Source organism: Callorhinus ursinus, unplaced genomic scaffold (assembly GCF_003265705.2).
Source record: "Callorhinus ursinus isolate GAN/ISIS: 27379988/994484 unplaced genomic scaffold, GSC_fseal_2.0 scaffold4, whole genome shotgun sequence".
NCBI classification, from domain to species: Eukaryota; Metazoa; Chordata; class Mammalia; order Carnivora; family Otariidae; genus Callorhinus; species Callorhinus ursinus.
In genome coordinates this window covers 56,777,697-56,791,682 of record NW_027397066.1, presented here as the reverse complement: position 1 = coordinate 56,791,682, position 13,986 = coordinate 56,777,697, and the positions used below count along the sequence as shown (strand labels likewise).

At 37.9% G+C, this 13,986-nt stretch overlaps 1 protein-coding gene across 8 annotated transcripts in view; it reads right to left on the bottom strand.

Moving 5' to 3' along the window:
- Positions 1-13,986, bottom strand: part of SLC4A4 (solute carrier family 4 member 4) — a 335,807-nt gene that overhangs the window by 140,622 nt on the left and 181,199 nt on the right. For all 8 annotated transcript variants that reach the window (XM_073891772.1, XM_073891773.1, XM_073891770.1 and 5 more), the window contains one exon: positions 6,711-6,787. In XM_073891772.1, the coding sequence (XP_073747873.1) occupies positions 6,711-6,787 (77 nt within the window). The remainder of the gene's footprint in view (positions 1-6,710; positions 6,788-13,986) is intronic.

Below are 13,986 nucleotides of genomic sequence, written 5' to 3'. Positions count from 1 at the left end.
GTTTATCTTTTTAATGAAGTCATGGTCAGAAGTAGGCAACATGTGACATGAGAGTAGACATCCATCAGAGATAATTGTTGATGGCATTCTATGACTCTCTCTAATATATTCTAAGAACATTCATGGTATTTGAATACAGTAGAATGCTAGGTATTGAAAAGAGGAAAAAAGTGCCATCAAATATAAAACATGCCAGTTAATTATTTAAGACATAAAACCTGCCATCCCTTTCATTATATGTCCAATACAGGAATGCCCTGCAGTTGTCCTGAGTTCAATTCTTTCACAGGTACAGGCAAGAGTGTGGCTCGGGACCCCCACTCGGCTGCTCTGTTCTGTTCTACACACCAGTGCTCCTTTCTGAACAGTAAAAACTAAGATGCTTGTCACTGTTCCTCAGAGAGGCCTCCAGTGAAGGTTACATGAGTCATGGGTTTTACCCGGGCGACATGCCTGACATCAGCCAGCAGTAACACCAACAGGAGAACTGGAGGTAGAGAAGCAATCACTCAAAAGCTCAGACCCACCACTCTTGGTGGCCTATGTCCAGTTCCGGTGCATTAAAATATTTTAATATTTTATTAATGTTCATAATTTAATCTAATTAATAGGAAACTTTTTCTTTCTTAAAATACTTTGTGAAACAGAAGAACTTCCCTTACTGACAGAAATAAGATCTTGATGTCTATGGTAAATATATTAAAAAACTGGCTATTGGGTCTTTAGGGCTATCAGTTTAATGCACTGTGGTGCTCATCCAATGCTCAATTATAGGAACACCTGATGATCCAGAACACTGGCAAATTCCTCTATCCTATTACCCAGGATCCTCAGTGATCTTTTAAAAATATAAATCAGTACATACAACTCTCCAGGTAAAACTCCAAAAACGGTGTCTCATTCTCACTTGGAATAAAAATGAAAAGGTACCCCCCCCGTGTAACTTCTCCGGCCCATCTACTACTTCACACCTGCTACCTTTGCTCCAGCCACTCTGGACTTGTTTTTTCTTCTTTCCATTTCTTGGATACACCACATTCATTCCTGTTTCAAGGTTTTACTACTGCTTTTTGCTTAGTATAGAAGCCTCTTCCCCCATAGCTTCTCCTTTCTGGCTAACCCTCCTACCTAAAACAGCTTTCCTGTACCTCTTCACATTACCCTGCTTTATCTTCAAGATAGTATTTGTGATTGTGTGAAATTACTCTATTCATTTGTTTACTTGTTTTTATTGTTTATTGCCTACCTATCCTCAAAAGCATGGGAGTTTATGAGTCAAAAAATTTATGTCTCATTCATCTCTGGAACCCTACCTACCTCTGAGAACACTTTCTAGCACAGAATATACTTTTTGAATAAGTGAATGAGTTCAAATCACAGCAGCATACAGTTATGGGGTGATTTAAAAATTCAAATTTGTTGCAGCCTCACAGTGACTGAAAATCGTAGTCTAAGTTTCACAAAAAAACTCCTCTTTTCTTTGCCTGAAAATACTAGATCTTAGTTTACTTCAGACAGGTTAATCTGCTTCATTTTCAAGCTGACACAGAACCTGTTTTTCACTGAATGTTAGTCTTTGATTCAAATAAACAGCTTTCATGAAAGTATATAGCATTATGAAAATGGGAAAATGCAACTGCCCCAATTTTAAGTGGGACACAGGTTCATGAAATCAGTATGTCAGAACTTCTCAAACATACTAATAAACACTGTTAATTCTTTAAGAATATGGGAGAGAGCATCAGGTGGGAGAAGGAAACTATGTAAAGTCAAATTTCTTACAGAAAAGGAAAAGATGATAACAAATATCCGTTTTGTTAATTATCTAAGTGGCAAGCTAATGCCCTTTGAAAGAGACTCCAAAGATAATCATTGCAAGGGTTACACCAGGTCCCATCACGGACACGTGGCTGAAGAAACGCTGTAGCCACTGAGCCACAGGGAAGCTCACTGCAGCTACCCAAACCATGGTGACTAATGACATCTAAGGATGTAACCACCTCCTCACAACATGCCTTTGTTCTCAGATTTTCACAGATGTGATTCCATTTGGAGTTCTCCCAACACCGCAGTGTTTCAATGGTCCCTAAAAATGTGCTAGAGACAAGTATTATAACCTCAGAAAATATGAGCCTTTCTTAGCCACTTCACCTTCCCTGAGGAGGGAACCGCGACCACCCAGTGCTCGGTGTGAATTAGAGGGCTTTCTGGCTGGGCTATGAAAAAGAAAAGGAGGTGCTATTGTATTTTTCTGTCACTGTGCGTATGAAATAGCTATTAACGCTAAGGGAAGTTTTATGTGAGCCTTAGGAAGGAAATCTTCAGAACTATGAAGAAATCATCTCAGCTGAATTTAGCTGACTCAGTCCTATATTACACATGTGTTAGAAAAGGATTAGGGGTTGTTCAATCACAAAATGTTTCTAGATTTCATTTTAAGGAAGTCATGGCTTAGCAATTTCAAACTTATACATGGTTTTAATGGTTTCTTCCTCTTACTCTCTGACAAAATATTTAAAACCATGTCGATTTCTGCAAGAAACAACAACAACAACAACAAAAACCCAGGACTTCAAAAACAGAAACCAAGACAGGCAAGTACATTGGGAGATAATAGGCAATAGCTGGTGCTAAAAATGATTATAACACATTTTAGAAATCAACCTTCAGTCAAATTCTACCAGTAGACCTATGGATAGGTTCTCAGATAAGCTAGAAGTGAGAACCAAATAAGAAGTTACAAGGTTACGTGAGCAGTGTCTCCCTAAGAATCTGCAAGGTATTTCTACATCTACCGCATTCACGGTAGTCTATGGACTGCCATTTCACTGAAGGTTGATCCTGTAATTGTGAGATGTTATTGCATTTTACTGATAACCTGAAAAAAAGTCAAGCCCTTTTAAAGTCATTGTACCACTTAGCATATTACTTCTACCTGAGCTAAAGTTAAGAAGTAAAATGAGAAAGATTTTCTCATTCTCACAGCTGATTCCATACTCAAATGCAAATCAGAACTAAGCTACGGGCATTTGACAAGCACCCATTGCACTTGTAAGTTTTTTTAAAAAACAAAAAAGGAATAAAAGGAGATAGAAAAACAAATCAATCTAAGGTAAATGGGGAAGATAACTGGATAATGGAGAAAAAAATCTTCCATAGCAACAAAATAGAAGAGATTATTTATGTAGATTTACAAGTAGATGAGCTCCAGATGTTTTTTTTTTTTGATCTACTTCTCCCCAGGTGCTTTTCTGCTTAATAAATACAACATCCAAGTTGGAATATTGTTGAGGCATTGAATCACCTAAATTTTGGCTACGCTCTTCTGCTGTTAACTATTTTGAGCTATTTCTCAATAAGGCAGCCGCTACTGAAATCATAAGTACATAGGCTTGGCAGAGCCAGAGAGAAAAAGTGCAGTCCACAGATTTGTTTCTTCTGTTTTCCCAAAACAGAATCTCATAAAAAATATGCCCTCAAATTTTGTCACTATGTTGCTGTCAAAGAAATTCTGCTCTTCATAACTCTGAACATTAAACCCATAGTTCTTGTGCTACGGGGAAGTTATAGAGCTCCAGGAAGTGGAGAGGCACCATTGCAACTGTTCAAATTGTAGCCAGGCAGAATAATCAGTCAATCAGAAACTTCAGTTCCAGTCGGATGGAAGTTTTTGGGGCCAACTTGGAAAAGCATACAGAACAAGTTTGACTTTACTGCCAAGATCATTTCCAGGACATTGGCTAATTAATTATAAAAGCTTTTTCAAAACAAATTTGAGCCTGGCAACCTTTTTTTCCTACCCAAACAGAGAGAAAAAAAAAAAAGGTTAAAAAATAAAAGCCTGAGTTTATTGTGCGGGGGGTTTTTTTGCCATAGCTTCATCTTCTTTACAAACCCATTTTCTTCTCACCCTAAAATGATCCAGAAGCTTTTGTATTTGAAGTTACTAAAATAGTAAGTACAGAAACTGAAAAAATATTAGTTTGAATTCCTAATCTGCCTTTGATTGTAGATGAGATCATGGGTCAGTTCCAAAACTTCTCTTCATACTCTTTGGTGGGAAGCAAAGAATGGACTTTCTTCCTCTTTGTGGGATGAAGAGCTCATTGGATTAACTGCAGTTACTGTAATAGATACAGTGTAGATGGACAGTTGCTCTTAAAATGATATATTGTATTTTGTTAAAAACATACAATAGGGATGCCTGGGTGGCTCAGTGGGTTAAGCAGTTAAGCCTCTGACTCTTGGTTTCAGCTCAGGTCATGATCTCAGGGTCCTGCGATGGAGCCCTGCTGGGGGCTCTGTGCTCAGTGTCCAGTATGCTTGTCCCCCTCCCTCTACTCCTCCCCCTGCTCTCACACTCAGTTTCTTTCTCTCTCTCTCTGAAATATACAAATAAATAAAGTCTTTTTTTAAAAAATGATAGTATTCATCAGCCTTCGCTTCCTGGCTTTGAAAACAAAAAGGACAAAAACTTCTGATTTAAATCTTCTTGGTTTCACTTAATATGAACCTCAATGAATATGAGATGTTCATGATAGGCATCAAAGATTCTGGTTTCAAGTACTGCAATCACACAGGTTTTACAGCTAAATCAACACCCCCGAACCATTATGTTCCAACATACTTCATCTAACACTGGAATCAGAGCTTATGTAATATGCATCTTAAGCCATCAAATTTCCTCTGCATATGCCCAGATCTGAAGACACTCAAGAAGGTAAGAAATTTCTCTTAGCCAGCATTTACCAGCTGCTTACTGGCCAATTCCTGGCAAGAAAACTGTCAGTAATAAAATAAGCTTTTTTTTTCCAAAAAAAAAGTCTGTCAACCAGATATTCCTAACTCTGCCTTATCCTGTATCATGTGTACTGCTTTATTCAGTATCAAGACCCCTGGCAAACCACAGAAACAGAACCTTACTAGTAAATGTTGAGTGGAGCCAAAATGGGCCAAATAATTTTGAGGGCAACTCTAAACAAGTCCTTGTTTACTGAGTTTTCTCTTTGCTGCTACAGCTATGTAGCTCCCAATGTATCCAATATTTAAATGATCTTCTCCTGCTCATTTCAAGGGGGAGGCAAATACAAGGGAGGAGAGCTATCCATATCAGCATATGAAGGGGGGCAGCTCTAGGAATCAAGACTCAATCTCAATGTAACAGGGAGGTAACTCAGCCTGACAAAGGCCAAGAGAGTTCCTCTTCTGAGGAACACAAATTAAAATAAGAAGGACAACACTAGATTTAGAGACTCTTGAAAGTCAGGTAGGGAAATCTGAACTTAACTTGATGGGAAGCCATTATGAACCTTTGATCCAGGAGAGAAATATGAGGGCAATAATATGAAAAACATATTACTGGAAAAAAAAAAAAGAAAAAAACATATTATTGAAATAGGAGAAAACAGAGACAAGGTAGTTCCAAAGCTTTTCTAGCAATCCAGTACGAGATGATGAAGGCCTGAATTGGGTGCTGCTGGTGAAGGCGAGGAAGAAAGAATCCAAAAGCCACTTCACAAGAAAGAACATAAATTCACCTTTCCTGTACCTTTCAGAATTCAGCAAGGCCTCTAAACCTCTGTCACTACTCTAAGAGCTGTCCAGGAAAGAGGCACATCATCATAAGTCTCCATCGCCTTCGAATATATAATTCAGATTTCTTTATTCAGGTGGAATTTTCACCCAATTAGTCCAAAGTAACTTGTTTTGTTTTTTAATATAAAGCGCAAAATTATACCTACTCACCCTTTTTATGTCCACCCAACTGGGAAAAATGGCCCAAATTCTACCATATCTTTTTTAAAAAAAAGTAAATCAAGGGGCACCTGAGTGGCTCAGTCGGTTAAGCATCTGCCTTTGGCTCAGGTCATGATCCCAGGGCCTTGCTCAGCGGGAAGCCAGCTTCTCCCCCCCTTCATGCGCGTGCTCACTCTCTTTCTCTCTCCCTCAAATAAATAAAATCTTTTTTTTAAAAAAAGTAAGTAAATCAAGATTCAAAACCTAATCGCTCTTCATGTCAAATAGGCTACTTACTATGTTTTAATAGACAAACCTACATACAGCTAACAAGACAATCATTACCTTTGCCTGACATATCCCCCAAAAGTTAACCATAGCCAGCATTTTTTAAACCTTCATACTTTATCAATGCACTTTTTCCTAAATTATCTCTTTTAATCCCCACAATAACCCTGTGGTAGGGATTATTATTACTATTTTAAAACTGAGATGGGGCGCCTGGGTGGCTCAGTCGTTAAGTGTCTGCCTTTGGCTCAGGTCACGGTCCCAGGGTCCTGGGATCGAGCCCCGCATCAGGCTCCCTGCTCCGTGGGGAGTCTGCTTCTCCTTCTCCCAGCCCCCCTGCTTGTGTCCCCTCTCTCGCTGTCTCTCTCTCTCTCTGTCAAATAAATAAATAAAATTCTTAAAAAAAAAAAACTGAGATAACTATAGCTCCAAGACTTAAGTCGTCCAAGAGAATACATCTGTAAGGGTTGGAGTCAAGACTAATTCTTATCTTCGAACTTCAAATCCCTTGACATAGTGCTTTCCCTTCCCTCAGAGAACATGTGCAAAAAAAAAAAAAAAAAGAACCCATCTACACATATCAGTTCCTTTCAAGTTAGGGAACCATCATCTCTAATCTTAGTCCAGCATCTTCCAGACACATATTTAGTCTTCGGTTTCAAAGTAGTCAAGATTTCTTTGCTTACCTGGTCCTTCTCCGGTTTATCAGAAATGTCATTCAGACTGGAGGAAGTCAGATTCCTATGGGTCATCGCTGGGCTACCTGAAAAAAACAAAAGTGAACCCTAATTGAAGACTTCAAACACAAGACTTTGGCTGCACACTTCATAAACACTTATAGATGATGATGAGAATGGCAATATGCTTTAGTTCCACTGGGACTCTGCTGAAGAGTCTTCCAGAGTACAGGCTGGAGCACAAAGATGGTTAAGCTAAAAGTATGTAAAATCGCAAATACCATGTTTAAATCTTACTGATTTCAAGATAAGTTAAACTTTAGAAGAAACATCTAAAACTATATGCATAAAAGTAAATTTACTCCTCGTTTGGCTTGCTTTTTGTCACTGCCCTTTATACACATCCTGATCCACCTGGTATCCTTCCCTTTTCCTACCCCCTTCAGAGACGGCCTCTTTCCTCATGTCAGCAGAAGTGGCCCCAGACTACAGGCCTGGACCTCCTCTCTCCAGGCCTCTGCAGTCCTTCCTGGGGCACCACTACCTCTGATCAACCACAAAACCCATCTGTGTTCCCTTTTCCAGCTCACACTTAACCAAAGATTTCTCCGTGGTGGGCATCTGATCCACAATCCCCATTCTTTGCCTCAAAGTAGTGCTACCATAGGCCCCTTACTTCTTGCATTCCCATTTGCCAGACTCATATAAGCATAACCCTTATTCCCCCTCAACATGCCAATCTTCTTATTCACATTACGTAATGGGTTTCATCATGAGCACTTCACGGGAACCAAGCTCCCTGGCAATACAATGGCTGTAGGTCAAGTCTACTGGCAACCCAATGACTTTAGACACCATTATACAAGTAAAGAGAGGAGGGAAATCTAGAAGAGTGATAGCCCATCTTCAAGTAGACTATGTTAATCAAAAGAATAACATTCTGTTCATTCTGCAGTTGGACTTGAAATTTCTAAGCTTACTAAGCAAAAGAGTAACTTTTCAAAGCCAGGGTGTTTGACCCAGCCCCTGCAGGGAGCTGAGTAATGCATTCATCATTAATCCTCAATGATCTGACTCAGGCTGGTCTTCACACCAAAAGGACAAGGGTTGAAAAACAAGCACCAAAGTTTGAACATAGCTTCACATTTGCTTCCAAATTATTTTTTAGATTATAGACTTTAATTCCTTCAGATAGAAACTTCAACACATAATTCTACCGCAGACTAAAATTTACTCCTAATAATTTAATGTCTAAGTAAAAGCAGTTCTTTAAAGAATATAATTGTCTTTAACTACTAAATCAGAAAAATCATAATTTTCTTGAGCTGGCAAGACAGGGCATTTTCCACTCTGCTGCATTTCATTGAGTAAGCATGGCCTAGATCTCTTAAACCCTTTACCTGGTGGGACATTTTATTCTAGGAAAATCTGAGCACAGGGCATTTTTCAAAGGAAAGTTACATCTGAAAAACTGCTTTATGAGCAAAATTAAAAGAACCTTTTTGAAGGCCACATTTTCTTCTCTGAACTACACACCAGGTTTCCAGCGTGCACTCAAAACAAAAGACACCAGGTACAAATGTGAATGCTCCCAAACAATGCCGGGCTTGAAAGTAATAGGAAATGATGAGTAGCTATAATTTTGCACCTGACATTAAAAGCAAACGCCATTATTTGGACTAGCTGGGTGAAAATTCTACCTGAATGACTGAGGAAATCTGAACTATATATTCCTAAAGCAATGAAGCCTTGGCAATCCTAATCCTAAATTAAAAGTAGCTTCTGTAAATTAATAGATAAGACTGATTTCTAATTATCAAATCAATTGATGTAAGTGGCAATACTGAAATAATCTGAAAGAAGTTTCATTAAGTGATTTACATTTTCTGGGAAATATCCTAGATTCATTGATTTGCTTTGGAAACCATAAACACTGCAAAGGTGCATGTTTGCCCAAGCACTGTCCCACTGCTGCAAAATCTAAAGAAGTAAATGCCAAAGGAATCAAGTTTTTACTACAATGGTAATCCTGACTGATGTCACAACTTTTCCAAGAAACCTCATATACTGCCTCATCATTTCTCTCATGATAGCATGGATGTATTTGTACCAGACAGGGGTTCCAAGGAAGGCACAGGTCCCAGGAAGATGCAGGAACCAGATGGGGAAAAGTAGGTCAATGTTAAGAATCAACCAAATCTACTGTCCCTCCTACCATTATCTGATTCTCATTAATAAAAGTAATATGAACAGCTTCACTGCTGTTTAACTTTGTAACACGGTGGAAGAATCCAGAAGTCAACACTTCTAGATAAACCCTAAGCAAGATGATAAGCATGCTTCAGTGTTTTCCCCACCTCCTGCCCAGCAAACTCCCCACTCCTGAGTCCAAACACCTTAAACCAAAAACAAATGCTTCCCCATGCAGTGGTCTCCAAAGTGTGGTGCCCAGACCAACAACACTGCCTTACCTGAACGCTTATTAGAAATGCAACTCCTTGCAACTTACCCTAGACCCACTACAGTGGTCCCCCTTATCTGCTGTTTCAGTTACCCAAAGTCAACTGTGGTCCAGAAGCAGGTGAGCCTCCTTCTGACAAATCATCAGAAAGTAAATAATAGCCTAAGGCTACATTACAAGGCCTATGTCATTCACCTCACTTCATCTCATCACGTGGGCATTTTATAATCTCACATCATAAGAAGGGTGAGTACAGTACAATAAAATATTTTGAGAGACCATATTCACATAATTTTTATTATAGTACATTGTTACAATGTACTATATACAATTTATAATTGTATTTTATTAGTTACTATTGTTAATCTCTTACTGTGCCTAATTTATAAATTAAACTTTATCATAAGTATGTGTGTACAGGAAAAATATAGTATATATAGGGCTAAGGCATCCACTGGGAATCTTGGAATATATGTCCTGTAGATAAGGGGATCTGCTGTATAATCCAAACTCTGGGTTTGGGGCCCAGCAATGAGGTTTTAACAAATCTTTAAAGTAATTTTGAAGCATGCTAAAGTTTGAGAACCACTGCTTTAAATAAACCCGTTATCTTAAGAGGAGAGTGGGCCCCAGTCAGAATCTGAATTGAAAGAAACATATATAAACTGAAGTAGGCAGAGGGGTAGTTCTGACGACCTTGCCCTCCTCTAAGTCACTACTCCAAACTACTGTTATCTCAAGAAATCATTAAGTTAGCAACCTCATCACATAAACACGCAGAAAGTGTCTCGCCTGGCTTTTCCTCTAAATCCTCTCCTACACAATCAAATAAATAAATAACTTTGGAAACTCATTATTTAATCAGCCTTTTCCAGAAATATATCACCCAAATCCAAGAAGACAAGGACAAGAGCCAAAAGAGATTACAAACCCGATTATATCCGGAATCAGAAATTTGTGCATGGCATTTTAGCAAACCCAGGAAGCGGTTATGCAACTGATCCCTAACAACGTTCTATTGTAGATATTTTGCACCTGACATTCAATAAGACACATTATCAGGATAAATCAGTGCTTTCTATTTACAGTTTGGGCCTATAATGCAAACTCATTATACTGCAGTCCTGAACGAGTAGGGCTAATAAGAGAAAATGTCAGCTTGTACCAAAAAAGTGAAATGCAACAGTACCCTTAAAGTACCTTACTTCTTACACAGGCAGGGGTTCATTCAACTAGTCAACTACCACTAGTCAGCCCTTTCCATCAAAATCCAGGGCATACAAATGTCATATAACTGCTCTTGGTCCAAAGAAACTTTTAAGTTTGATTTCTACAAAAGAAGAAGAATCAGCCTCAGGTGCATAATCATAATTAATTTCCATAGCACTGTTTTCTGGCCATAAGAAAAAGAAAGCTTTGGAGAATCACATTTTAGGCAGTTTCATACAACCAAAAACAATTTCACTTTGAAAGTACACACTTGGCAAGTACATACTGTCTTCTATAAAAATTAATTGAATTCTGTGCTAAGTTTGAAAATCCTTGTTATTCTTTAGCACACATGTAGCAATTCATAAAGTCCTTTACAATTATATCTATTAGATACAATAAAAAGCAGTAAGGAGAACTATAGCATAGGAGGAGGATATTTAAATCTGTACGCATTAGATAAAAATGTAAATATGTATGTAATGCAATGAACACATGACCCCCCTCACCTCATACCTTTACAATGAAGCAATAGAGAATCTAAGAAAAAGCTAAAACAAAGATCCCCTTGGGTATGAAAAAAACTGGATATTTTATTCTTAATAATAATTAAATATTTTTAGCATGAAAAATAACTGAGGTAACTTCCACATAACAGACATAAGGGAATCTGGGTGTCCATGTCAGAAAATTCAGAGGTATGGTCTGATTTGCACTCCCTGAGATCATAAAACTAATAATTAAGTGTAGTTTTTGAAGAATGCATGCAAATGTGTTCTTCTCCCCCACTGTTGACATAACTCTACCAGAAATCATCTATATCTAAAATTAAGGGGCAACTAATTTTTTTAAGTATGAAGTACTTTAACTTACATTGTCTTACTTAATGCTCATATAAGCACTTTGAAGTTAGTATGATTCCTATTACCACTTTACACATAAACAAAATTGAACCTCAAGGAGGTTAAGTTCATGGTCACACAGCAAGTGGTAAAACTATCACTTAAATCTGGATCTCTTAATACCAACCCAACTGCCTCTGAGAAAAAACTGGCCTCTCTATGTTATTTCCATAAATAAACACACAAACCTCACCATTTCTAACAAGGAGAAAATTTAATATACAACCACAAAGAATATATTCTATTTCCATGCCAATTTATGTGCAATATAATATCATTAAGGATATTCAAGGCAGAAACGTTTTTGGTTGTCAATTTAGCTACTCCCAGAAATAAAGTATACATTTACTTTTTCATTTTCATAAAGAAAAAAAAGGGGGGGAATGAACTTGCTACTCTGTTTGCCACTGTGATTAAACAGTAGCCCAAAACCACAGCTCTGTGTCAAAGGAGAAAAGGGTGCTAAAAGCAACAGCAATGTAATTATAAAAGCAATAATGCCACAACAAAAACTAATGATGTATTGTATAGTGACTAACATAACATAATAAAATTAAAAAAATAAAAAAATTGAAATCTTTAAAAAAAAAAAGCAATAATGCCGCATTCCTCTGAATGTCCTACCTCATAATCATAGCCAAGTATTACTAAAATTCCACAATGTACATACAGTCAACTATCCATTATTTCCATATTGGTTTTCTACCATATTTCAAGTTACTCCAACTGCAATTTCTTCCTAAATTCCACTAAAAACAGGAATATAAGGGGACAAGGAGAATAAATCAACTGGGATACGAGCAATGAGTTGGAGAAAGTCTAGAAAGAATGGCTAAAAGGGAAGCTTGGATTTTGTTAGATCAGTTTCCTAGTCTTTTTTAAGATTTTATTTATTTGTTTGTTTATTTACTTAGAGAAAAAACTCCAGGGAGCATGTAAGCAATGGGAGGGGCAGAGAGAGAGAGAGAGAATCTCAAACAGACTCTGCACTGAGCACAGAGACTGATGCAGGGCTTGATCTCATGACCCTGAGATTATGGCCTGAGCTAAAATCAAGATTCGGATGCTTAACTGACTGAGCCACCCAGGTGCCCCAGTTTCCTAGTCTTCCATGGCAACAAAATATCAAGAGCTGCCCCCACTAAAAATAATAATAACATAAAATGTCATTAAGACCTCCCATCCATTCTTACTTCCGACTTCCAGATAAAAACACAGAAATATTTAAATTGTAAATATTAGATGAAGGAAAGTTAAAAATCTTACCAGAAGGAGCTCTTTGAAAGAATTTCATAACTAAGTGAATGTCAGTTTGGATGTTTTTGCTTGTTTCATTTTTAATTGTTTTGTTTAGAAAATTCTTGTTGTTTGTTCATGCTTTAATATAATATAAACTCCAAGGGCCCAGAGTCAAAGCCTTAGGTTTGTCTTATTCACAGTTTTAGCCTCAGAGCTTGGCACTAAGTGGCACTTAATAAATATTTGTGAATGAATGGATAATAGCAACTGGGTATCATTTTACTTCCATTTGGAGTTACTACTATAAACACTACTGTTCAAAGTCCATTTCCTATGAAGGGAGATGCCGTGTGCACACTTCGAGAGCCTTCAGACTTGGAAAGCCTTAGAGTAAATAAGGAAGAAGTTTGTAGCTGGCCCAGAACTAACAGAGTGGAAAGACTCTGCCAAACTGGCTAACAGCCTGTCAGTCAACAGTGGGAACAGATGTGAGAAGCAAAAAGGGGAAAAAAGAGAAACCCCCTGTGAAGGAAGGATCAGGAGGTGAAAATGAGAGGAGAAATAAGGGAGGGTGTCCAGACCTCAGTGAAAGGAAAAGAGTAGAGAAAAGTTTGGGGGAGCTAAAATAACTCAAAGAATGTGGTTGGCTTGAAAAGTGGAACAAATGTAGAGGAAGAAAGAAGACATCAAAAGATCCAGATAACTAGCAAAGTATGTGACCAAAGTGCTAGCCAAAAGCTGAAGTCACCCCTAATGTATGGGACGAGGGTATTGGAAAAGACATCTTATGGAGAGACCAGAAATGTCCAGAAGCCAAACCACAGCACAGTAAACACCTATGCTAATAAACCCGCACAAATGCTGTTATCATCTTTTAAAGATCACTCTCTTCCCTTTTGAGACTTCTGCTGTCCATCTGCCCCTTGGTAATCTATCCGACCTCAACCTCTTTGATCCTATTCTCTGTTTTTGAATTTTCTGACTACTCTGTGGGTTCTTCCCAAAACTCAGTGTTGGGTCTTAGGCAGCTCAATGCCAAATATACAAGGTTCATCTCTTCTAATTCTTTTTAAATTTCAACCAGCAAAAGCAAAATGCTCTAATCACAGTGACTCCTGCACTAATAATATTGCACTGGATATTTAATTTTTATTATGATCTAAAATAAGTAAATTTTTTAAAAATTTCATTGTTTCTCTCTGCACACACACACACACACACACATTAAAAAAAAAAAAAATCTCTACTCAGCTAAGGAAACACTCTGAAACAAACAAGGACAGGGACACTTACTAAAGTCCCCTAAAGTACTTCAAGGAATCTGTGGTTCTTGTGATTACATACAGTATTTGTGATTCTGTAATAGTTCTTTCTCTGTGCCTCACACACACACACACGTGCAAACACATACAATATAACACTACAAACAAAAAGTTATTCTGTCCAAAGCAAGCACACAGGTGTAAGTATATAA